This window comes from Clinocottus analis, unplaced genomic scaffold (genome assembly GCF_023055335.1).
Source record: "Clinocottus analis isolate CAN_PGR_092001 unplaced genomic scaffold, fCliAna1.0.p SCAF_5, whole genome shotgun sequence".
Classification (NCBI taxonomy): domain Eukaryota; kingdom Metazoa; phylum Chordata; class Actinopteri; order Perciformes; family Cottidae; genus Clinocottus; species Clinocottus analis.
The window spans coordinates 6,420,654-6,447,644 of NW_027176207.1; the positions used below are offsets into that span (position 1 = coordinate 6,420,654).

A 26,991-nucleotide genomic window follows, 5' to 3' on the forward strand; every position below is an offset into this window, starting at 1 on the left:
TAAAGACACGCACGTGCTCACACACGCACGCACGCACAACATATGCACACACATACATACATACACACACACACACACACACACACACACCTCATACAGTATGCCAAACCTTATTCACATCACATTTTCACATCTCTGTGGACACACGCCTCACGTTTAGCCTATTTTTCTGTGATTTTCCTTCATTGGGTTCACTGTTAAGTCTAGTTTATGGTTCTGCGTCAAGTCGACGCCGTACCTACGTCGTTGACGTGACGCCGTCGTTTTGTGTTCTGCGTCGAGGGACCGCGTTGCTCTGCAATTCAAGGCCATGCCGCCAGGGGGGTGTGGCTGTGTGGTTTCAGGGGTTATAGAGTCGGAGCTCATCAAAATTGAAGAGCAAATGCTTATATTGCAAATGTTGAAGTGCAGGCGACAGAGAAGACGTTTGCGGAGATAGTTTGTACGACAACAAAAAAAAAAGAAGCAACTGCCGGAAATTACGTTCTAAGCCGACCAATCACAGCACTTGTGGTCCGCGTCAACGTGACGCGGAGTTAGGATTTTTTGGAGATGCACGTCGATGGTGCGTCGATGGCGTCGCTACGTTGTAGGTACGCCGTCGACCTGACACAGAAGCATAAACTAGGCTTTAGCCAGCAGACCCATCTCATTGTTAAAGAAGATTTGCCAGTCTCTCTCTCTCTCTCTCTCTCTCCTCTCATATACACATATATATATATATATATATATATATATATATATATATATATATATATATATATATATATATGTATACATACATATATACATACATATAGACATACATACATATATATACATACACATATACATATATATACACATATATACATACATATAGACATATATACATATATATATATATACATATATACATATATGTATATATATATACACACACATATATATATATATATATATATATATATATATATATGTATATATATATATATATATATATATATATATATATATATATATATATATATATATATATATATATATATATATATATGGCAGCAGTTGTGGTTTGCAGACACACAATAATTACATTCTAAGAAGACCTGACAAAGAACTATCACCTTGAACCTAATTGGACTTATTGCTGAAATGCTTGGTGAATCATCATATTTAGTAAGTTATCTGTTTCTTTGCAGTTTACCTTACTCCACAACAGAGCAGGTAGATTCAGTAATGTTCTCATTTTGTCTCTGTGATCAATAATTGATTGATCCGTTAATTTCTGCTCATACCCACATAAATCTGTAATGCCCTTCAGGATACAGATGATGTAGGAGCCGTGGATTTGATTTGTGTTGAAGTGTAATATTCCTCCGAGCACTAGGTGGAGTAACTGGCCGAGGCCAGGGCTCCATTCCTTGTACATGGTTCAACAAAGTCGATCAAATGTCCTATTATTCAGCTTAAATTACCGCGGGTTATGATTGGCATCAGGCCGTCTCAGTTTCTCGAAGGCGGATGCGCCCTCAAACAGTCTCTTTGAGGAAGTCAAGACCATAATCATTGCAAGGTCGAATGCTGCGTTCACTGCAAATGTGTTGCGAATATTCACAGCGCTTTTGCGGTGAATGCAGCATAACACCGCCCCTGTTGCAAGACATAAGCATCGCAAAATATCAGACAAGTTGAATGCGTCAGTGTAGGGAAAATGTATCGGAAATTTTAAGAGCCTGATCACACAAATCAATCAGATTATATTTATTTAAATGTGCCTGCTGCCAGTAGTATACAAATGAATATATACTTATGAACATATGATGTACCACTCGCAAAAAAACACAAGGCTGTGATCCAGTCTGTCCAATGCTCGGCTGCGCCGTGTGGTATTCAATATACGGCACTAGAAGGTCGCGTAAATAAAGTCTTCTCGGCAGAATTGATAGCGCTCGTACAGGAAGTCATGATGATGTAACAACGGATCTTGGAGATCTCAAAGAACTCCCTGCCTATAAAACTAATATAACAATTATTGCTCCTTTATCAATGAATGAACAAGCTGTTTTTTTTCCCGGTGGAGTGGCCAGCTTATCTAGTAAGTTTCACTAAACCTGCACTGGAGCAGCTTATGGGATTTCGATGTGTTGCTATTGTGATTTTACCAAACTTGCTTTGTGGAACCGATAAGCCACACCTGCTTCATCTTACCCTGAAAATTTTCCAGCTAACTTAGGAAGCCAGGTACGAGGAATAAGGCCCAGTAATCATTGGTTTTGCTCTTTGGAAAGAGGCAAACAGTTTTTGCCTGTGCTCAAACAACATCAGATATCAATACTAGTTTTAAATTTATGAAGGTTACTTATTGGAAGTGATTAATTCAAAGGAGTATGGACACTGGGGAAAAGAAAAACACATTACAGTGCTCAACACTGACTTTCAAACTTTGCAAAGTTAATGGCGGGATTCTTCGCCTCCCGAGAATTCACAAATTTCCTTTTTGTGATGTTGAGGGCTAAGTTGAACTTTTCACCACACAGTCCAACGACTTCATTAGCTTTGCCATCGTCTCTGAAACAGATGCACCAACACGTGTGCAGTGTTGTCTGGTTCCTGTTCTGTAACAGTTGTATTTATATATCACTCATTTATTTTAGCCTGTACATTTTGTGGTCCCTATTTTTCTTTGTTAAAAAGTGATGGGAACCAAAGACCAATAATTGGTAGCCAATTTCTAAAAATATTTTCCAATGGCAACCTGGCAACCCTAATTGTTGAGGCCTGATCATTATGATATCAACTATTGGTAAAGCTGAATAATATTTTCTGAGCACACATCTAAACATTTGTGCCCAATCAGCAGCCAATAGCAACCAAAATACATGACTTAGTCCTTGCATATGTTAATTGTTGTACTGTATCTTCAACCTCAGCCTTTAAATGTGGAATTGAGCACATCTGCCATATGAGATTCAATGCCGAGGCCTTCCCAGTCATTTTCCCGGATTAACTGCTTAATCTCTGTTAGCCTGTGAAGCTCGCCTGTTACAGTGATGAGGGGTGACATGTTATTTCTAGTACACTTTAAACAGTAACTTAGTACTTGACAGAGTTTCAAACACCGACAAGTCTCATACTTTTTAGAGAGATTTAGTGAATGAGGGATTGCTGCAGTTGGAAGGATCAGTGGTGTATGTATTTCAGCTCGTTTGTGGCCCGGCTGCAGGGCTCAAAGTCAACACACTGATTCAAATACCCTCGTCACGTAATGCATAAGTAGCAATATATAGCCCCGTACCGAACTTCCTAGTAATCTTTCGGAAGAATTATAACTTACATTAATACACATGTCAAAGTGCGGGAGCAATTTATGGTTAAGTGTCTTGCTCAAGGATGCATCAACATGGCTAGCGAAGACCATACAGTCAATCCTCTGATTGAAGGACAACCGTGCTCACCACTGAGCCACAGTCACCTACTATGTCAGTTTGAAGTGAGTGCTGCTTCATGTTTTTCATTATTTACCTACTGATATATAGTCGACAGAAAATGACTTAAGTATAAATAAATAAATGCATGAATAAATACAGGAATAAATAAATAAAAGCTTAAATACATATATAAATAAATAAAGACAGGAATAAATAAATGCGGAAATAAATGTAGAAATAAATACAGGATCAAATAAATAAATGCTTGAATAAATGAAGAAATAAAAAAATACAGGAATATATAAAGAAAGTTATACATAAACAGTACATTATTAAATAAATATATTTCTAGATTTTTTCATTTATTTATGTCTGTATTTATGTGTCCAGACGTATTTCTTCATTTATTTATTTCTGTAGTTCTGCGTTATATGCAAATTAACTGGGGCAGTTTGTATAAATAAATGTGCTTCTCAAGACACTGAATGTTTTCCATAGTTCAGCGTTGGTCATGGATTCAGTGAGGAAGTATTCTCAGCTAAAGTTACACCATTTGAGTCTTTTTTAAACTATTTCTTAGTAGTTTGACTTTTTTATTTCATGTTTGTGCAGACTCAACAGCTTTCAAGCTGTTGAGTCTGTTAAAAAAAAGGCTGATGTTACTGAATTGTTATGCATGTTGTATTATTATGGATGTGATATTTTACTTTGTGTCCTGAAGATGGACTTTTGGGTTTTTAATCGACCACAACATTAATAATATTAATAATATTTTATTGGTTTGGATCGCGGCTTGTCATCCAGGGGGAGGGTGCAGCCTGACCAGTTGAGAACTACTGGGTTAAAGTATGCTCAAGATAAGGAAATTACACCACATAGTTAGGAGAAGTTTGTGGACTCAATTAGATCTAGATTAGATGAGAAAAGATGCAAATCCGGAAGATAGAAATAATAATTTTTTAAAATGAGTTATATCATTTGAATCCATGCTAAATTATGTCTACCAGGAGGCATGTGTTAAGTAATGAGTTTCTTTCAGTCACAAGAAAGTCACAGCATTAAAGGGGTCATGTACATTTTTGTGGAACTTTATACTGCAACACAAAATAAGCTGGTTTTGTTTTTGCACCTTATACTGAATTTACAAGTTTTGTATGTATCAACACATAGTATACTCCAAGTCAAATGTGCAGATTCATCAATAGTTACTTTATGCTTGATAAAGATGATTTGTTATTAATTCTATTCAAATTCCATAACTACTCATTTAGTGCCATTGTTGTGACTGCACCATGTGGCTGGGATGCGGCCATCCAGTACAATTCAATTTGCATAAAAGGAGATGAAACAACATTGATTTCAAAGAAAACCTGAGTTGATAGTCATCACTTGGCTGGTCCAACAACAGACTTTTTTTGAGTGCTGAAGGAGAAACCACTTCAACCTGCAGTTAACCTGTATTCTTCAGAGGAAGAAGGTCCTGCTCTTATTCAAGTTGCCATTTGCCGGTCGTAGAAGGGGGACATTAAATTAACTTCTAAAGTCATATGGAGGATTGTTTGCTGCGTATCTAACTGGACCAGTGAAGCTCAGATCCCCAAATAGAGAAAGACTTTCAAAGAACCTCATAAACCGCTACAAAGTGATCTCAAGTAAGAGGCAGAGATCGGTCATAAGTGCGTTTGAAACCTTGTTCTGTTTTGTTTGAGGTTAACTGCACTACTTACATATTGTGCTATTGTGTATTTTACAGACCACTGAGTCCCATTCTGTGTAAAATAACTGTTGTGCTAGTTGCTACTGTGATAGTGTTGTTCCACGCTGCTGAGCTTTGTTGTGTTTAAATCCACCACCACAAGTAAAGTTAGTAGGCTGCACTTTATCAACACACAAACATGTTCCCCATTCAAACCCCATTGCCTACACCAAGACGATTACAACTTTACGGCTTCCACCTTGTGAACAAAGGTGCATGTGTATGTGTGTGTGCATGTGTATATGCACATCCAATGTAAATAATACTTTTACAATGGGATTCAATGTTAGTCACAGTGTGTGGTTACGCAAATTTGCTATGAAGCTCGCAAGAACATGTATTTGACATTTGAATGGTCTTCCAATCAGAGAGTCGGCGGTTCCATCCCCGGCTGCTCCAGTCTGCATGTTGAAGCGTCCTTTGGCAAGACACTGATCTGCAAATTGCTCCTGAAGACAGTGTCATTGGTTCATGGATGTGAATTGGGTAAGATCCTGATTGGCAGGGGCACCTTGCATGGTACTACTTGTGCAGGAATGTGTGTGTGAATAAAAACATGGTATGGACGTAATAAAAAGCATCTTGACTGGTCAGACGACTAGAAAGACTCTATACATATGTAAGGCCATTTAGCCATTCTCTCATGTTGTTGCCAGTTAGTGCTGTGGTTGCAAGAGTATTAATAGTTGTGATGGCTTCAAACACTCATTTGAGAGAGTCCCAAGACACATTTGGAATCACCGGCCTCACACAACTTTTTGTAATACCAGTGCTGGGTGTGCTGTTTTCCTTCTTTTTTCATTGTTTATTGATTTTAATTTTCATGTATCTAAAATAATAAATTTACTTCTAAATTAAATGGGATTGTTAAATCATTTTTAAGTTGTGGGAAAGTACTAGAAACCTTACAAATGGACACAAAATCTAGATTTTTGCAATGGAAAATAAAATCTCCATTGTTTCCTATTATCACCGTTAAAAACATTTGCATTCTCGACACAAACAGGACACAGTAAAAAAAATGCAACTTTTGATGGCAAGTGTCACCTGCAAGCAGAGCAGGTTGGATTTTTTAAGTGTTACTAAAGTTGACCATTCTCCTACTGAAACAATGAACATCCAGCTTGCTGTCATTCCCCTACTGACACACAGTGAATGCTTATTTTTTGATACTATACCACAATATAGCAGCTGACATAACTGACAAGCTTCTCTTCCTGTGCTTTCAATCACAAACACATAATGTTCAAACATTACGCCAATCTAAATCACCAATCTAAATCACCAATCTAAATGATCATGTACTGTACTTGTGTGTCACCTGGTAGAGTGTCCGTGCTGCAGCAGAGTTGTGCTGCCTGTGGTTCCCTCTTGGCTAAAGTCCCTGTAGTGGGGCGGGGTGGGGGAGGGAACTTGTTTGCCGCAGTTACCGATGCAGCGATGGGGAAGCAATTCATTGCTGTCCCGTAACACTGACAACGCTTACACACACACACACACACACAGACTGGCACAATGAGCAGCCAGTCTGAGTGCTGCCACAGAGCAGGCTGTAGTTTGAAGAGAACACTTCCCAACTAGAGAGATAGCAGTTTGAATCTCCACACACACACACACAGACTGTCAAACACACATCCTCCCACACAGGAATGGAGGAGGAAAAGGAAAAGACTGTGGAGGTAAGGAGAGACTTATAGGCCTTTTACAGTTTTATTATTTACAAGTGATATGTAGATGAGAGGGAGAAACTGTTTTGCTGTGGGTTATTCTTTGTTGACAGTGTGTGTGTGTGTGTGTGTGTGTGTGTGTGTGTGTGTGTGTGTGTGTGTGTGTGTGTGTGTGTGTGTGTGTGTGTGTGTGTCAGCTCAACCTGCTGGGTGGGAAGAAGGAACAGAGTTGTGTTGCAGAAAACTGCACCAAAGTCTAATTCCCTTTCAGTGTCTTCTTCACCCCACCAGGGTTTCTCTCTGCTGTAGTCCCCGACTCCACTGGCATCTTACCACAGTCAGGTTCAGCTATACAGGCTTATAGCGCAGAAAATCTGAATCTCAGTGGTGAGCTACTATAGCCTCTTTTCTGTGCTGCTTTATTTGTGAAACAGTTCAGTAAAAAGCTGGAGATTTTTTATCCCCTGAGCATAAGGAGAATAGCCAGGGTTGTAAGGAGGGAAGTCGTGGTGAAACTCTCAATTTCTTATTTGATTGATCAGTTACACTAGTCATGTTCCAGCTTCTCAAATATGACGTTAGTGCTCTGAGACGACTCGTTTAATGTCATTAACATTACAATTTTGTAGATGATTCAGCCCCTCTCTTGTTCTCTATCCTGTCAGTTTTATCTTCGGCATCCTTCTCCTGAAATAAACAGCATTTCTCCTTTCAACATATCCTCCGACAACTTAGTTCGGTTTAAGCAATCACACTTCTTAGTTTTAGGAAAATATTGTGGTTTGGGATAAAATGAACTACAGAAGTGGCATTTTCTTAAGTCAGGCGATTACTTGATGAATGAGTTTTTGAGGTCTTTCTACATCCTCTGTCACTTGGTTTACATACAAATGTATTTTGTGGGATATCTTCCAAATATAGCTCATTCATTGTTGTTAGTATGGCTGCGAACGCTGTACGAGAACAGCCTGCTCCTTTCTCATGTCCAAACCATCTCGCCTTGTCTCCAAACCTGAGCTGTCTTTCTAATAATTTCATTCTCGTTACGCTCAACGAGGATGGAAAGACAGGTCTCCTTTTCTTTTTTCCTCCCTGTCAAAATGGCACATCAAGTTCCTTCTGAGTCTTTTACTTCCTTCTTAACACCACAACAGTCTTCTTTCTTAAACAGCCACTGTTGGATCCTTGGCTCTGCCTTCACTCTTGTCATTGTCCCCTGCCACCACCTTGCAGTCTCCAATCTCTTCCAAGTTGCCCATCCTGCATAAGACATTTTCCATATGTGTGCACCACATTTCCATTCTTTTCGCTGAATCCACAATCATCTTTACTTCCAAATTATTATGCTTGACACCATGATCTCCTCATCACCTCTGTCCTTTTCAGCAATGGAGCGGACTTCTAATGACACTTACCAATTGAAGTCCGCTCCACTCACCATCATCTTCTCCTTGTGTACACTCTTCCTCACTTCATTCAACTCACTGCAGAATTATTATTATTAAATAATTATTATTAAACATGTGTTTTTGTTCAATCTTTTTCAAGCTGTATTCAAATTTCTGCAACTACTTTCCTAGTAAATGGACTGTACTTGATTAGCGCTTTAACCCTTACTTACTTTCTTCTACTTCTACTATCTGATATTTTTGGACACACGTGTAGCGTTAGTTACTTTATTCGGCCATCAAAAGAACTCTCACAGGACTGCGCGCTACAGTTACTAATGTAGAATAGTGTTCACTAAGGTCTAAAAAGCATTTGTACTCATTTCAACTATATAGCTAAATGTGCTCAATATATACCACATAATTCCCCCTTTTAACTGAGAACAACAACTTAAACATTCTTAACCAAACAACAGTCTCCTGAACATATAGTTCAGTTAAACACAACATTTTACGTCTTCCCACATTTCCTCATGAAGGTATGTGTGTAAAGGTCGACTGTCTGAATATAAACTACAGGATACAGTCTACTGTAAAGTCTTATGGCATACATCGCTCTGGCGGTTTAGTCATTCGGTTTGAGCACCTCAGAGCCACTGGTCCTGTCTTCAGAAGCTTAGGTGTCTGCATGTTAACGTTAACAACTTCCTGGGAACTGCTGCAGTCTTCACTATCACCAAGTTCAGCCTGTTCGTCGGTGACATCATTATCAGGTTCAGCAATGGCACATGCTCGCAGCTGGTCTCCATGACGTCCGTGTACTGTGTCGGAGTCCCGCTCTCTGACTTTATATGAAACAGGGCCTGTCTGTCTCACAATCAACACTGGAATCCACTTGTGACTCCCCATCACAGTGCTGCGCAGATAAACGTCATCGTCCGATATTGCAGCAGGAACAGTGATATCTTGTCCTCAATGTTTAGTGAAGTATGAGCAAGCTTTTTCATACCTGCCTTGAATGTCTGAACATATTTCTCTGTCAGACCATTTGTTACTGGATGTCCTGGTGCACTTGTGGTGTGCAGAAATTCATTCTGCTTTGCAAAAGTCTGGAACTCGTCTGATGTAAATGTGGTTGCATTGTCTGTCACAATTTCTTCAGACAGTCCGTAAGCGGCAAACAGTCTCTTAAGCCTGATGATTGTTGCTTGAGAGGTGATCTGTGACATACAAAACACCTCCAACCACTTTGTATGTCCATCGACCACCACCATGAACATGTGGTTCAAGAACGGTCCAGCAAAATCTATGTGTAGCCTCCTCTAGGACCCACCTGGAAACTCCCATAGTGGAACTTGGCGTGGCATGGCATCTTTTGATCTATTTGGCATGTCTTACATTCCTTGCAAATCTCTTCCACTTCCAAGTCAAGGTTCGGCCACCATACGTATTTGCGAGCTAAGACCTTTGTTTTCACTATGCCTTGGTGCCCAGAGTGAATCTCTTTTAACAAAGCTCTTCTCATCTTGGAGGGTACATTGACTTTGGTTTCTCAATAGGACACAACCCTGCTCTGTGGACAACACATTTCTTTTGGTGAGAAACACCTTTAGTTTTTCCTCTGAGTGGGCCAGCCTTCCATTACATACTGATACACTCGCACTTTCGGTGCGTGTCATCCTTGCAATCTGTGTGGCGTTGAGTGGTGCTTCTTGTATATGCTCCGTCAGCAGTGAGTGGACTTGAGCTGAAGTCTCGGCTGTTCCTGTGTCGCAGGGACAGCAAGAGAGTCCATCAGCGTTACTTGGTCTTCTGATTTGCGATAGACAATGTGGTAGTCATATACTGACAATAAAATCGCAGAGCGCTGAATGAGTGTTGCGGCCAGTGTAGGCAGGCTCTTGTGCTCACCAAACAGGTCAGAAGTGGTTTATGGTCAGTTATTAAATTAAAATGTCTACACCACAAGTACTGGTGAAATTCCTTTACGCCATATATCAGCCCAAGAGCTTCTTTCTCTAATTGAGAATATTTTTTCTCCGCTGGAGACAGTGTATGGGAGGCAAAAGCAATGGGTCGTTCCTTCCCGTTTAGCATGGTGTGTTGGATCACTGCTCCGATGCCATAGGAAGAGGCATCGCATGCTGAAGCCAGGGTGAGACTGGGGTCGTAGTGGGCTAACACCCGGTCACTAGTCAGCAGTTCTTTAAACTTGCCAAAAGCAACCTGTTCAACCTCAGTCCATTTCCAGATCACTTGTCCTCTCAGCAGTCTGTACAATGGTGCTAAGACGGTGCTTTGCTGTGGCAAAAAATGCTTGGAGCTCTTTGACATTAGTAGGAGCCGAAACCTCCTGAATAGCTCTTACTTTGTCCTTTGAAGGGCGTGTGCCCTACTCATCTAGCACATGGCCCAGGTACTCTATTTGAGCTTTGCCAAACTCACACTTGGAGTGCTTCACTCATAGTCCATTTTCTTGAAGCCATTGTAGGACCTGCTGAAGGTTGTGTAGATGCTCCTTTTGTGTGCATCCCATAATGAGTAGGTCATCAAGAAAAACTACCACTGGTAGATTTTCCATAATCCGCTGGAAGATGGATGGTGCAGAGCTGATTCCGAAAGGAAGTGGGTTATACACAAACAACCCTCTGTGTGTTGATGGTAGTGTATTTCTTTGAGTCATTGTCCAGTAAAATCTGCTGATAGACTTAGCTACAGCCTATCTTGGAGAATATCCTACCTCCACTAAGGGTTGCTAACAACTCCTCCAAAAGTGATAAAGGGTAGGTTCCTGTTTCAACTGCCTGATTAGCTGACACTTTATAATCTCCACACAGGCGGAGTGAACTGTCTTTTTTCTCCACTGGCACTATGGGTGCTGCCCATTTGCGGTGCTTAACTGGAGATATGTTTGCTTCCTCCAGCTTCCTGAGCTCTTCATCTACTCTATCTTTCATAGCAGATGGATGTGGTCTGTGTTTACAGGATGTGCATCAGGTTAAACTCTGATTGAGGCTATAAGTCTTTCAGAGTCCCCAACTCCTCTTTGAACACCTCTGAATATTTATCCAGCACTTCAAGCGACATACACGTAGCTTCATAGAGATTCTTTATCTGCTTCCAATTTATTTCACTGTCTGACCCTCATGGACCACTTTGGCTGTGATCTGCCCCAGTACAGGAATGCTACCTCCATTAAATTTTAGGCTTAACTTTACTTCTCTGTAGTGGTAAGTGTGAGAATTTCTCCCTGTATGTATCCTGTGAAATGACACTCCTTGCAGCCCCAGTATCTATTTCCATCTCTAACTTCACCTCAGCTACAGTGAAAATTTATTTATACAGGTCAACATCTTCACTTGTGACAATCAAAATTGTAAACACACCCAATTCAGTGCAATGTGGCTTCACCTAGTGGACACTTGCCGCTCCAACACTTTGACTTTATATTCCTCTCAGCTGACATGTGTCTCTGTCAGCAGTCTCCATGTTGAGAGCGATCTCAAAAGCCTTTGCAAAAGTAAGATTATTTTTCGAAAATGGTCTTCTCTGGCAGCCCTCGTTCTTTATTCCACTGACGAAACGATCTTGTAGTGATGAGTCCAAGTTCTCACACCTGTACTCACAGCTGCATATTGTTTCAACTCGGCTACATACTGAGCTACAGTCTGGTTAGTTTTCTGGTTGCACCGGTTAAAGCGAAACCTTTTAGCCACTAATAGGGGCTTAGGCTCAGAATGTTCCTTGAGAACGGCCACTATTTCGTTTAATGTCTGACTTTTTGGCTTCCTGGGCTGAACCAGATTTCTCAAAAGCCCATAAGTAGTTGCACCCATTACACTGAGAAGTTGCTCAGTGCTTACTTGCTTTTCTTTTTCTTTGGCTACGTCGTTAACTTTGAAGAATTGTTCCATGTGTTCTATGTATGCTGACCATTGTTCATTTTCCGGCTTCAACTCATCAATTCTGTGGTGAGCAGGGTCGTACTTCAATCAGAGGATCGGTGGTTCGATCCCCGACTCCGCTTGCCCATGTCAATGTGTCCTTGAGCAAGACACTTATCTCTAAAATTGCTCCCTCGGCTAATAGATTTAAATGGCTAAAGTACTGTAAACCCTTGTGATAAGAAAATGAATGGAGTGCATGACTCAGCGATTATAACGTTTCACTAATTCACTAATTCAGTACTCATAACAACAGTGGATTTCGCTCAAAGTACCACGGTTGTAACTGTAGAGACTGTGTGAATCTACTTGTAGTATGTGATCAATATTGGAGTCTCAACCTGTGAAGCAGTAACCCAATTTTTTTTCTCCTTTCTCCGTGTTTTGAGGTCCTGTAATCTCATTGGCCCTCAGACTCATATGAAAGCATGTCAGATGCCACATGCGGAAGGACTCAGTTACAATACCTCATAGTGTGAGCAGGATTTAGGTCAAAGTAGGTCATTTTTCCATTTCTGAACCGAAAAACTATTTCTCGTCCAAACATTTTTGGACTACAAATCCTTGAAACGGGTTCAGTGCTTGTGTTTATAGTAATTATTATTGCAGATGTGGATGCTTTAAGTCTTAATCTTTCTAAAGAGGTGCAGTATTACTCTGTGGCATGACAGGAAGGCACCGAAGATACAATTTTAAAACTCGGGGAGCGGTCCACAATCGGCCTTAAGTAACATCTCAACGCGCAGCATGCGTTGGTCGGCGAGGTGCGTTCAAGAAGAATGCGCCAAACCAGCCTCACTGAATAACGTAGACACCTCACCTCACCTGCCTGTGACAAGCTGAGTAGCACAGTTGCGGAATTAATATTGTTGAGGATGAGGGGTTCACCATAGTTTTGTGAGTGGCAACGGGGAACCCGAGCATCAAAGCACCGCAAAGACGCACAATCATGACAAAAATCCACAAGCTGTATGAAGCTGGAAAGAACAAAACGGAAAATGACTTTGCTGCTACGGATCATGTGGCGCTGACAGGGGATCGCTGGACTTTTGTGAGTAATGAGAATTACCTGGGTGACCAGACGTCCTCTTTTTCCTGGACATGTCCTCTTTTCGTGACCTAAAAATGCGTCCGGCAGGGATTCCAAAAACATCTGGGATTTTGCCTCGTTGGATATTTATGTTTCTCTGAGTCTTTCACAAACTAGTTTTTACGCTTTTACAAGTTTTGAAACGGTATCTTACGTTCCACCTTCTTGCGCGAGCGCTAACTATAGAGAGAACTGTCATTGGTGGACCGATCTCAGGGTTGCTAGATGCACGAAATGATCCTCCAAATACGACCATTTTGAGCCTTTGGTATGATACTACGCCATCACCAATTTGGCAACACTGAGCACCTTGTCACCTCCACTCGCGACGAATATCCTGTTACGCTCTGAAGAAACTAGTTCGGCATAAAACATCGCCGCATCAATAATCAACTGGAATTTCAGCACCAAACTTTTTTTTTGGTAGTTTAGCACGACTCGTTCTTTTTTTATGAGCTAAAGATCGTGAAGATGCTCGACTGTGTAGCGGGATGAAACAATGACGGGTTTCACCTTACGGCCTATAGTTGCATTGTTTACAACAGCATCCCAATGTATAAATGACAATGTATATATATATATATATATATATATATATATATATATATATATATATATATATATATATATATGTCTTTTATCATAAATCTTCATGTTTTTACAAAAATATACCGAGAATATTGGTAATATGTGATTTATCATGATTATTCTGATTAAAAATTGTAATCATTTCACAGCCCTAAAATATATATATATATATATATATATATATATATATATATATATATATGTATAAAAAGATGCAGATTCTTTAGAGATCAAGGACAATAGGATATGGTATTAATATTATGAGCTGTATAACATCTAAGGGTAGTATTTCTTCATTACTATACACCACTGCTACTGGCCAATATGAATACAAGTCATATTAGTTATATCACAGAATATGTTTTAATCTTGACAATATTAGTAATGTCTTGTTACAAGTCAGCTGGAGCTGTCTTATATTTGCTTGAAAACTTTTGTTAAAATGACTGGAAAAAAGTGGCCTCTAGCCCATTCATGCGCACTCTCGCTCTGGCTCTCTCTCTCTGTGGCTCTCTTTTGTCTTGTCAGACTGCGAGTATTGTTGAGAGAGGAAAGCCCCTTGGTGTGATTTGGACTGAATGTAGAGGGATTTAAGAGGTAGACTTGTAAAAGAAAGGGAAGGGAAGGAGAAAGAAATCGTCCCCCAGCCGTTCAGCTGTCGTGGATATCAGAAACAAATGTATTCCTGATATGCTCACTTGGTGACAGACAATATGGCCAACCAAATTTCAGTTGGTAATTTAAGAGGTCCATGCCTGGACTATAAATACACTTATTTGTATAGTCATTAGTCACACGAACCAATAACATTTGTAGCCCTAATGCGTCACAGCGGCTGTGACAAGGCTGTCCCATCATTCGCGGCCCAACATATCCCAAGATTCATTGTGTGTCGATAAAGATTTGATTTTAATCGATATGGCGACGAGTGAACCAGCAGCGGGAGATGGGGCCGCATTAACCTTTAAATGTAAGTATAGAAATCTTTCAGCTCACGCAAATTTTTACAGATACAAATGTTAAAACCAATAACAAGGGACCAGTTAGGTTACATGACGTTATTAACTGACAAGCTAACGTCACTGGCAGCCGCTGCACTATTAACAGCAGCTTGGCCGTAGTTAGCTTAGGAAAGTAACTTTTGATGCCTTCACTTTCTAACTTCAGAGGTTGACTAATATGTGACGGATAATTGATAACATCATGTACATAAATGGACAAATATGAGGACAGGTAGACAGGTTGTAAACCTAAACTATCACTTTTAAAGTCAAGTAATTTTACAATCATTGAGATTAACTACACGGCTACAATGAACTTTGTCATTTAGCTACTTTTGCAAAACTAACTATACATTTTGTGATGTTTTTTTCGGAGCCAGGCGGGGGCAGAATGATGGGGCTTCACCAGGGCCAAACATTCTGCAACCGGAGCGTGGAAGTAAGCTATTTTCCATTTGTAATATCTCCATTAGGTTACAGTTACATTTGCTCTACATCATACACAAAGTCTGTACCAATAAGACAACCAGGAAATAGGGCAATATCCTTTTAATTTGATTTGGACTGTCACTTTTTTTCTTTTTTTTTCACACCCAAAGCAGAGCATCCAATTAAATGATTTCTACTGTGTCAAATGTGTCAATCTTCTAAGTTTGCATTCTTGTGTTAACATTATTGATAACTGTTTCTCTTTTCATAATGTTCTCAATGTGATTAGGAAACTTTCAGAGAAAAGAAGCCTGCAGAGGATGATGACTCACTTGCAAGCAAAGAAAAATGAAACAAATACAAACTGCATATGTGTCTCTACAGGTAATATCCACATGTTTGCTAACATTTGTTTTGTTGTTGTTTTTGTTCACTGTCTTGATTGATTTCCTCTGCCTTAAGATCGAGGTTCATGGAAAGGGAGTGAAGTGGGAAACCCACTGCTGCAACTTGGCTATGGTTTATCCTAATGGATGAGGTGTTGTGTCAGAGGCCTTCTATAAACCCCTCTGTCTTAATTGGCCCCCATACTTGAGGACACACCAGGACTAAGTAAAGCAGTGGGTGACAAGGATGAGGCCAGCTAGGGCCAAGCCAGAGAAAGAGAGAAAGGATGAGCTAATGAAAAAAAGACATGAGGCAGAGAGGATGGACAGGCTCCTTTCCCTTCTAGAAAAAAATCATTGATAAATAAACATGTATGTGTGTGTGAAATTTTGTTTGTTTGTTGACTACATTGTTTCTTATTTACAAGCCGCATAAATTAGTTTATCCTCAGTGTTATGGGTCCATCTAGTGGTTCAGTTCAGAAAACACTTTATATTGGTGAATCAGGATACAGAAAAGAGCCTGATGCTGCAACTACTGCAGCTGTCTTAATGTGATTGCCCTCACACAAGTACTGCATTACTCGCTGGACTTTTGAGGATCTCATCTAGCCGACGACTAAAGAAGTCCTGTCAGAGAGAGCGAAGCTGAAATACAGGGAGCTGTAGCTGGGTTATATGTTTTGGTGGATAGAACCAGCATGCACAGCAGTGTCAGGCCTTCTCTGCTGGCCTAAACAGAATGACAAATTTTATAATCATATTTTTTTTCAAATAATTAAAAGTTATATCTATTTTATAATGTAATTGTTTTACACAAATACATTACATGCAGTGGTGGGCCATGGATTTTGTTACTATGCCTGCTGTGCAGTTTAACAGCTGGTTGCGTCGAGTCTGCTTTTCCTGCTTGTGCACCTCTCAGCTGCACACATGCACATCTCTACAGCGCTGGAAATGTAGTGGGGCTTGATCGATTCTGCCCAAAGAAGATGGGTCTAATATGCAGTTTAGACAATTACTACACAAATCACCTTCAAAGTAAAAGCAGTGTTGCAGTCATGGCGTTTATCCTATTTATTTATTTTTCATGTTTGATTGACCTCACACGGGCCGGACTGGGAGAGCCATTAGGTGCCCAGGTCTAAACTATGTCGTCTGGGAGAGATTTAAAGCAATAAGCCACTCCCAATGCAAAAAAAACATGTCGTTAACGTGTGATCAAATAGTTAACGCTGTTAAAGGATTGCCAGATTAACGCTAAATTAATGCATTAATCTGCCCAGCCATATACATATATAAATATATATAATATAGATATCTATATCTAGAAAGATAAAGAGAGAGAGAGAGAGAGAGAGCGAGAGAGAGAGAGAGAGAGAGAGAGAGAGAGAGAAAGAGAGAGAGAGAGAGACTGCCTTAAAGCTCAGTGCTGCTGCAGTTCGTCCAACGGCTCTTTTCTACAGGAATGTCTCCCATAGTCAAAAGCCCAGAGTGCTCCCCAGTGCTGTGCCACTGCAAAGTTGCCTGCACTAACAACACTTTGTCGTTGATGTTTGGATGCAAGGTAGGTCTCAGACCACTAAATATATTATCCTGTACTGTTTTCAGTATTACAGTTTGCTATAGTACCTGATGGAAGTTAATCCTATGGGATGAGGATTCCACTATTTTTCTATTAACTGCCAAGTGAGGAAATTATTTGAATTTTTTTTTAGAAAGGCTGTGCTGGCTCAAGTTTTTTTTTATATCTGTATCCCTCTAAGCTGTACTAATGCTTACTGGAGCTTAATGAGGCCATATTTACAGCTCCTGTTATATTTCTGCATCCCTGTACCACCTTTCCTTTATCACTGTGACATGCCTTTAATGTGCTGTTATTATGAGATTTGTTTGTGTGGACTCACCATGAGGTTCCAGACATTTCAGAGGTATGATGAGGACACAAAACTCAAAGAATCGATGAGTCAGACATACTGCTGCTACAGGTTAGAAAGGCAGGGCAAAAGGGACATGCATTTTGGTCATTTTGTTAATAAGGTGGCTCTCATCCCCCTTCAAATCACTTACTGGCTGTGATGATCACGCTCCCCGTTTTATCTGTCTCATGGTTTGCTGTATTTTTGCTTTTATCAGGTTCTTAGAGCAGTAGGTCTGGCCCCAGGGAACGCCCCGGGTCAGGGATGAAGGGTTACTGAGATATGAATTCAGCTTAATCAGAGAGGAAATAGTAGGTGATTTACATTTCTTAAATTGTGTACCCAACTGCAACAGGATTGCACTGAGGACCCAGATATAATTGGCAGTGCATCCGTCACAGACATAATAAATAATTGAAAAAAGAAAAAAGAAATGTTTTTTTTAATCCTGTGGTTGTATTTTGAAGGGACTTTTTATGCAGCGCAGTTTTAGCCGGCTGTCCCTTTGACATCACCTGCCTGATCGAATTTATCACATTAAATTGACTCTTGAACTTAAAGTTCAGACATCTTTGACTGACTTTTATACTATTCCTCACGATCTGTGTTCACACTCATAGTTTCCATACCCAGCATGCAACACTACTGATCGCAATTTGTATTCACATTCATGGTTTGGATGTTTCTTGCAGGTTTTCAGAGTTTTTTGGCAATTTTAGGACATTCTGCCTTGATGTTAATCTCGAACACCGCCACTCCAGCAGACTTGAAACGTACATTTAAGTTTCATTTTTGGGGCAAGGTTATCACGTAGCCTCTGACCTGTGTCAAGAGTAAGAGGCTCGGATGGATGTATCCGGTCACTTTTTCAAAATAAAACCAGCCTTTTTAAAAAAAAAATTCTTTGTGCTGCCCAATACCAAGGGGACGTTGCGTCACTTGCTCACAGACGAAGACGTTTCTGAGAGTGATTCAACAGCATGGCACCAAAATGTAAATAATTTAAAATGGAGTATACTGATATTGTTTTTTATTCCCATGTGACTATTATGCGTCTAGGCCGCAGTTAGTTTAGGTTCTGTTACTTATCTTGTTGTTATGCACTTTTGACGCACTATCTTTTCATTAAATACATTGGAGATGTTGAGAATGTTCCTCTATTTGGGTCGCGGCTTGTCATTAAGGGTGATGGTGGGTCCCGGAGCCAGACCAGTTGAGAAGCATTGCTTTACTAAATAGGCTTCGGGAAACAGGGGTGGGGTCAAACTCAACAAAAGATTCCTTCCGGTCGGGGTCTTTGGTCTCATAAGGTTGTTCTTGCACGCTGCGGGGGCAGATCAGAGGAGAGAGATGAAGACACAGTTCACAGGCTTACCTCCAGCCATTCAGGGGCTCCTCCTTTCTTCCTGTCCAGTCTGTCTGTTCTCTCCCCTGCTGCTTCTCCGGCTCTCCAGATATAGGGTCTGGTTAATTAGGTGATCCTGGAAGTTATCTAGCTATATCAGTAAACCATGTACGTGGAACGGGGCCCTGGGGTGCATCCCAAGTCACTAAATTGCCGTCTCCTCGCTCCTCGACTGAATCGGAAGTGGTTCTGCGCCGCCATATTGAAGGCCTTCCCAAAGCTCTTATTCGGCTCGGAGGAGCGAAGCGCAAGGAGGGAGCCCAGAGCGCAGTCTTCCAGGAAGTGTTTTAACGCTCGACACGGCCCCTCACTGTTCATCTGTTATCTGATTGGATGCTGCAGCTGAGCAGACTGATCGCTGGAGTTTCATACCAGGGCCCTATTCCACGTACGTGGTTTACCAATATAGCTGGATAACTTCCAGGATAAGATGACGGAGATCTGGATTTTCGGTTCCACCAAGCCGGTTTAGATCAGTCACCATAGCAACACATTGAAATCGCCTAACCTGGGCCTTATTCAACGTACGTGGTTTACTGATATAGCAGGATAACTTCCAGGATAAGATGACGTAGATCTGGATTTTCGGTTCCACAAAGCCAGTTTAGATCGGTCACCATAGCAACACATCGAAATCGCCTAACCTGCTCGGGAGCAGGTTTACTGAAAGTTCACTGGATAAGTTGGCCACTCCCACCGGACAAAACGCAGCTCTCTTCCTCATTGATGAAGGAGCGATATTGGTTTTATATTAGTTTTATAGGGAGAGAGTTCTTCCAGATCGGCAAGATCCGTTCTCACATCATGATGACTTCATATAAGCGCCATCGATTCTGCCGACAAGGACTCATTTATTTAGCACTTAAGAAACTTATGGATGTGTTGAGAGCCCTCATAGTTATATGACAGTCATTAGTACACAATACATCTATATCATTACTGTAGAACACGATGAAGGTGGACTCAAGATAACAATACTTATCCCTGCTTCAACTGATTGAATTTCTGATTATGAATAATACATACATACTGATCCGCCCATACAAATATTCCAACTCAGTTATATTGTAATCTAAACACACATAGGTTACATGAATATACACATAGTTCATGATACATACGTGCACACAGTACATATATCCTCATAAGTATATATTAATTTGTATAAATCCGATCAAAAGTCCTATTCTCCAGCTTAACCTAACGAGACATTTAAATAAATATAATCTGATTTATTTGGGTGATGAGGCACTTAAAATTAGCCGATACATTTATTTATTTTTTGACACATTTACTTGTCTGATATTTCGCACTGCTTAAGTGACTCGTGTTGCGCGGCGTTACGCTGCATTCACAACAGGAAGTGTTGCAAATTTTCGCTACGCTTGAATGTGAAAGCACCTTTAGATTTTGTCATGATTATGGACTTAAATTCATCATATATAGTCTTAATCAACTTCTGCTCGTCAGCAGAGAAAAGAGACAGTCTTTCTTTGAGTTTATTTCTCATTTTCGTTCGACTTTTCTCCCTTCTGAAATGGAGCGGGCACGCGCAATTATCCTGTGAACTGACGTCTGGTTAGAATGAACGAGACCGTTTGTGTGGGATTGTAATATCAAATCATTGTCTCAAATGTATGTTCTTATTTTTTATTACCTTTTCATTTTAACAATTTAACTTCATTTCAGTTGCAACCCCAGTGGAGTTAAAAGAACATGGGAGCAAGTTAAAACGAAATACAAGAACATAGTTCAAAGCGGTCAGTAAGTTTATTATAATATCTTTCAGGCTACATGTATGATGAATGATTTTGCGGTCACGAACACGCGCTCTCTGCAGAGCGCTGCTCTTACTATCCGTGCGCCTTCCTCAACGGGATTCTGTAGAAATGGGCAGGTCATTTTTCCAGGACAATGATTGGCCAGTGGGCGTTTTATACCCCCGCTGAGATCTTATCCGGGAACTTAACCTGCTCCGGAGCAGGTTAGGCGTTCAGCGTAAGTTACCGGGGCAACGGACCCCGCTAAGAAGTGAACCAGCTTCGTAAAACGGAAAACCCAGAGTTAATCCAGAAGTTACCTCACTAAGCGGAAATGCAGCTTCGTGAGACAGGCCTCTGTTGTCAGTCCGACATCGCTTCACGTGACGCTTCAGAGGAAAGGACGTCTCATGTCTCTTAAAACTTATTTCCTCGCGTCTTCTCTCCTCGCTTGGTTTCCTTGCGTCTCTCCATGCAACCTTGGTGGGCGGGACTAAGACCCAAGGAAGGGACGCAAGTGAGGGAAACGGGGATGCAATTTAGAGACTTGGGATGCACCCCTGGTCTGCCACATCAAACTAAATATAACAAAAAAACTATAAATGTACTGAATTGTATTAACATTGTATCATATACCAGATTGGCCCATTAAGACCAAAACCAATCAGTGTTGGTGCAAAATCAGTATGCTGCACCGCTCGTCACTATCACATTCAGGGGAATTTTGAATTGTAATAATTAGACAATATGGCAATGTTGGACTCATATGTGTATGCAACACTGAAATGGCTCAGAAAACAGAAAAGATTGAAAAAGACAGGCTGGTTAAAAAGTTTATGTTTTCTGTCGTTAAGGAACATGCAGTAAGAACAAGCAAACGTGAGAAGAGGCGAGGCTGATAATGAGAATCATCAATCCAAGGCTCAGGCAGTAGAAGGTGATGGTGTGAAAACAGTAGACACTCAGGGAATGAATGGGCTGGTATGATCAGGGAAAAGGAAAACATGTGAGTAGGGGAGCGTGAATCTCAGGTGATGTTAATGGCAGGAAAGGAGTCACTGCAGGGCAAGAGGGAAGGGCTGCATCTGAAATGACAGGCGGGTTCGTATGTGGCAGGGGACATATAGTGCAGTCCACAGAGGAAAGAGGAGAGAGGACAGTTGTTTTATTTATGGCTCTTACTGGAAATCACTCTCAGCTCTTGGGTTTTTCTAATTGTGGCTATTCAGTCCTTGTCCATGAATTTTACATTATTCCCATGTTCCCTATCATCTGTCAAATGTATGCGCTGATTCTCCTGACTTAGATACAGCTCAAACAGTCAAACTTCACTGAGGTTATTCAGACCTCAACTTTGTTGTTTCTCCTCATCTTTTCTGTTCTAGGACAATTACTTTCCAAAAGTGCTTTTCCCCCTCTTTCATCCACTGGTTATAAAATGAAGACATGTTTTTGTCTGCATCAGTCTTTTTAAAAGGAGAACTTCATATATTTCTTGCTGTGATCACTGTTTCCTTGAATATAGTTGAGTTAAATATAGCTCTGAGACTACATTTCCTGTTGTTATAAAATTTACGTACGCAAAATCTCTATTATATAAGGCCTAATAAATTGATTCAGAACATACCTAGATGAAAACTAATTAAGAATCAACGACACTCAAATTCCCAGACAATAGCCACTGGTTTAGGATCATAGAAATATTCCATGTAATCCTGTGCTTTGGAAAACACGCAGACAGTGTGTGGGTACAACATCCATTGTGTTGAGTTTGACACACTGAAGATAAAAAAAAAACACAGAAATGTGTGTGTTTGACTCTAAAAGAGAGAAAAACAGAGGGCAGGTGCTTTTCTTTTTCCCATAGCTTAGCTCTCCTTTTTACTGTCCGTAGGAATTAGGACTGTAGCAGAGAATAAGGGAAGAGAGTTGAACTGAAAATATATAAAGCCACTGAAAGAGGTCAGTGCACACAACGGCTAGGAGATTACACACTAAATCTGCACTGAGGCTCTGAGTCGGCCCTTGGCCATGCCAACTCACATTTCCATCTTATCTCGATTCTGCTATAGTGAACATCATAAAGAAGGGATCCTCTCAGTGGAGCATGACAACACTACATGTGAGCAGTGGCACTTTGCACACAGCTCAGCCTGGTCAGCAGCAGCATACTACTAACCCGAAAGTTGAGAGGCATCACACTACTAGGAGAGTGCAAGGTTTATGGTTTGCTGACTTCGTCAGGCTTAACCCAAAAAATAATTGATTGTTGATGTTGATCGCCAAGAAGTACAAAAATAGCAACATGTCATCATAAATGAAACATGGTAAATACTTTTTGAATGCAAATCAACTTCTTTGAAGCATGACTAATGTGAGATTTCCTCTCGCTGCTCAATAAACTACATGACAAACATGGTACTAAAAAACCAAATGCATCATACTCACTTATAATGCATGTAAATAAAGCTGTGGAAAAAATGATAACTACCCGTTTCTATTTGTTAGTGATGATGCTACAATAGTATCAGTTCTATTAGAACCCAAAAGTATTCACTAACTAGAAAATTGTGCAAGAAATTTTTGATGGTGTGGCGATTACTGACATATTGTGGCATCACAATGGGACAGGTAGTAAAGGGGCGCTACATTCTAACACATAACCAGCACCCACACCACAAAATGGCCACCAGGGCCAACACTACATCTCCAAGAGTGCCTCATTACTCACCCAGCTGCAGGTGCACCTAATTGAGGCAAGGCTAGGAAGCTTAAGAAAGGGCAGAGCGGAGAGCACATGGAGGAGAAGCTGAACAAGCAGAAGGTGAGACAACACCTGGGTTGAACGAACAGGACTGGAAGAGGACCTTGTAAACCTGAACATCACAGTGTCGAGTTTTGTTTTGGTCGAATAACCAATTTCTCCTCCGGGATGCTTTATGTTGGTTAACTGGACATTTTTTTAATATTTTGATTTATGGACTTTATGGATTTATTACTTTGCTGATGGTATAGGAAATAAACCTTCTCTTTCGTTTATACCATCTGAAGTGCCTGTTTCCAGCACTTTTGTTGCACTGCCCCACGCTAGGCTGCCCCAGCGACAACCCGTGACACTACAATATATATTACCATTAGTGAGCCGTGTTGTTGAGGTTATTGAGGTACATTATATAAGCCAAAATTACCAGATGTGTTATTGAGGTGTCATTTCTGTTTTTGTGATGGACTTGAGAGCAGCTATTTCTTCATAGACATAGGTCACTGGTTACTAAAGTGATTGGGGTACCAGGGTGAACGAGTAGATGAGATCTTAAGAAGTTGGTGGATTTTCTACAAAACCATCTGTTAAATCCCGCCTTCCAAAGCAAGAACATGGTCAAATCAACAAAATAGTACAATAAACGAAGAGGAAAGATGCAGCCGAACGCGCTGATATGCGCGTTCGGCTGCATCTTTCCTCTCTTTTCTCATTTTTAACTCTACAAAAAGAACAATCATGCTCGTTCTCTTTGTGGAGTTAAACATGAGATTGTGAGCGTCAGTGGAGCTGTTGCTTCTCATCTCTATAGCATGTCCAATATTTTTTTTAGAACAATGCATATAAATTTTCATCTCTGTAACATGTCCAATATTTTTTTTTAGAACAATGCAAATACATTTTTATCCATGCAAAAAATAACTAATATTTGGCAAAACTAACCATTGTGGCTGCAAATAACCTGTTTTGCACTGAATATATTTTCAAGATGATAACCATAACGTTCAAGCTGTGCAAAACAAAATAAGTGCAGACGTGTGAGCCATCATGTTGCATCAGTATAAGTGGCTGCTGTGAACTGCTTTCCTCGACAAATAATTTTAAAACTGAGTTGTAGACTTGATATGGCTGCACTCAATTTATGTGCATTGTTAAACTTAGATCTATATTCTGTTTTGAGAGACGCAACAGCAGAATAGAAAGTGCTCCCGTTTGCTTCATGAGAGAAAATTGTGGTCAGATTTAACATGGAGTCCAATGAAGCAGTTGGCTAGACTTCATGTCACTTTTAGGCTCAGAAGTAAAAGTTTAATTCTGTTGGATTCTACAACACATTTGTACAACAAGGCACAATATTTCCTACGCTTTGTACAAAAAATGTCTGAAGAGTGAAAAATGTGGGACTAAAGAAGTGTTAAACTCTCACTCTAGAGATTACAGAGCAGTCCTGGCCAACCCACAGCTCCCGAGCCACATGCGGCACTTTGCCTGATTTCATGCGGCTCTTACGTTTGCATCTATGTTTGTGTATTTTTTTTTTCTTTTAAAATCTTTTTTATTGATTTTGCAAATACTTTAGACCAGAGGTAGCCAACACGCTGTCCACGGGCACCTGATCGCCCGTAGGGACCATGTGAGTCGCCCATGAGGCATCTTCTAAAAATAGTACAAAATATTGAGCTTCGTCAAAAAAAATCATTGTGATGCACAGACACGGGCGCGCACACAGGTGAGCACAATCACACAGAAACGGGCCCATTTTTTTTTTTTGATTGGCTGATGAGCACCTCACGACAAAACTCCAGGGGATTCGGGGGAGACATGCTTGATTCCTCCATGGTGAGGACAGCGCAACCAGGTCATGTTTGCGCTCTGCGGCACATTAAATAGCCTCGAGGTTTTTTTTCGGTGTGAGAAATACGATTTGTGTCGGAAGAGCGTGACTTGGGACCGAAATGAGTGACAGTTGAGAGCCCTGCAAACATGATCAACAGACTGCACCCTAGAGCTCCATAAATGACGTTTCTGACTTTGCATATCGACAGTCTCTGGAAATACAAGCCCAAAAAATACACTGCAGTGACAAGCCTGCACACTTTGTGGTTGTCATTAAAATAAATGTTTCCTTTAAGTCAGTATTTATCAAACTGGGACAGTATTTATTACAGGTGGGGTGCAAGGGGAAATGCTGATTTTTAAATGTACGCCATTAACAGGTTGCGCTGCACATGCGCGACTCACCGATTCTTGGCATTTTGCCAAAAGCCGATCTTTATGAGATTCCGTGAGGTCTTTTCTGCTGTTGCATCTCACATCAGAAAACAGACCTCAACTCTACATTGACCTGAGCTGCGGCCGTATCAAATCTACAACCCCGTTTTAAAAAGATTTGTAGAGGAAAGCAGCTCACTGCGGACACTAATACAACCTGATGCTCACATAGCCGCACTCGTTTTGTTTTTGTAAAAAAAAAACAGCTTATTGTTTTCTACAAAGTGATAAAACATATTGAAAATTATCAATCTTTGTGAGAAGGATCAACTGAAACCTGCTTTAAGGGAAGGGACCATTGAGTTCTCAAAGTGTGCCAATGGAAAAATACCCCAGTGTCAAACGGGCTGCGCTTAAGATAATGTCAATGTTTGGGTCAACGTGAGTCTGTGGTTTCTACCCTGAAACACGTGAAATCAAAGCGTCGATCTGTTCTGATTGACACCGATGTGAAAAAAATTGCTTTGACTGGCCGATCAAGTCGCATGTTAATGTTCACATGACGCTGGGCCACTGACCGATCATATACATTCATGCCATTTTGCAGCCCCTGCACTTCAAAGAATCCGACCAGCTTCTCAAACTAAAGATCAGATTTGTTGAAGACCATGACAATCAACCACAACGTCCACTCTAAGTGTACTTTAATCTGCTTTGCTGACATAGAGACACAGGAGAGAACTAATCTGATTGGATGAACCCCTACTGCCCTGAAAAGCAGTGCTGAAGGCTCAAGGCTGAAGGCAGAGCAACAAAGGAAGACAGGATCTGTGCAATGAGAAAATAAGCTGATAGGGAAAAATAATTATAATACATGTATTTGTAATAGTAATAATACTAATAGGTTTTTAGCTATTTTTGACCATTTACATTTTTTTAAACGTCTTTTGTGATGTTTCATTCAGGTTTTGTAACACAGCACAGAATCTGCCCTCCATAATGTATCCAATTATATAATTTAAGAGCCAGATTTGAATTATTTTAGACTTTTAAGTGCAGCCTTTGACACAGTAGACCATGCCACTTTAATCAACCGTCTTAAAACCTGGGTTTTGGCATCAAGGATGCTGCACTTAGTTGATTTTATTCTAACCTTTCAGATAGAACCAACTTGGCCACCATTGATAATTATAGGCAATTAGGTACAATTTCATTTTTCATATACATGCTCCCATCAGGTAAAATCCAACATCACAACGTCTCTTTTCATCGCTATGCA

The 26,991-nt window shown here is 40.5% G+C and overlaps 1 protein-coding gene across 8 annotated transcripts in view; it reads left to right on the plus strand.

Annotated features, from left to right (window-relative positions):
- Positions 1–26,991, plus strand: part of dlg2 (discs, large homolog 2 (Drosophila)) — a 186,238-nt gene that overhangs the window by 50,893 nt on the left and 108,354 nt on the right. Inside the window, exons 1-2 of one of the 8 annotated variants that reach the window (XM_068601067.1) lie at positions 14,724–15,280; positions 15,560–15,654. The exons of 6 other annotated variants lie outside the window; for them this stretch is intronic. In XM_068601067.1, coding sequence (XP_068457168.1) covers positions 15,619–15,654 — 36 coding nt within the window. In that variant the 5' untranslated portion in view covers positions 14,724–15,280; positions 15,560–15,618. Of the gene's footprint in view, positions 1–14,723; positions 15,281–15,545; positions 15,655–26,991 lie in introns of those variants that run through there. One more of the 8 variants, XM_068601068.1, reaches the window with a different exon arrangement.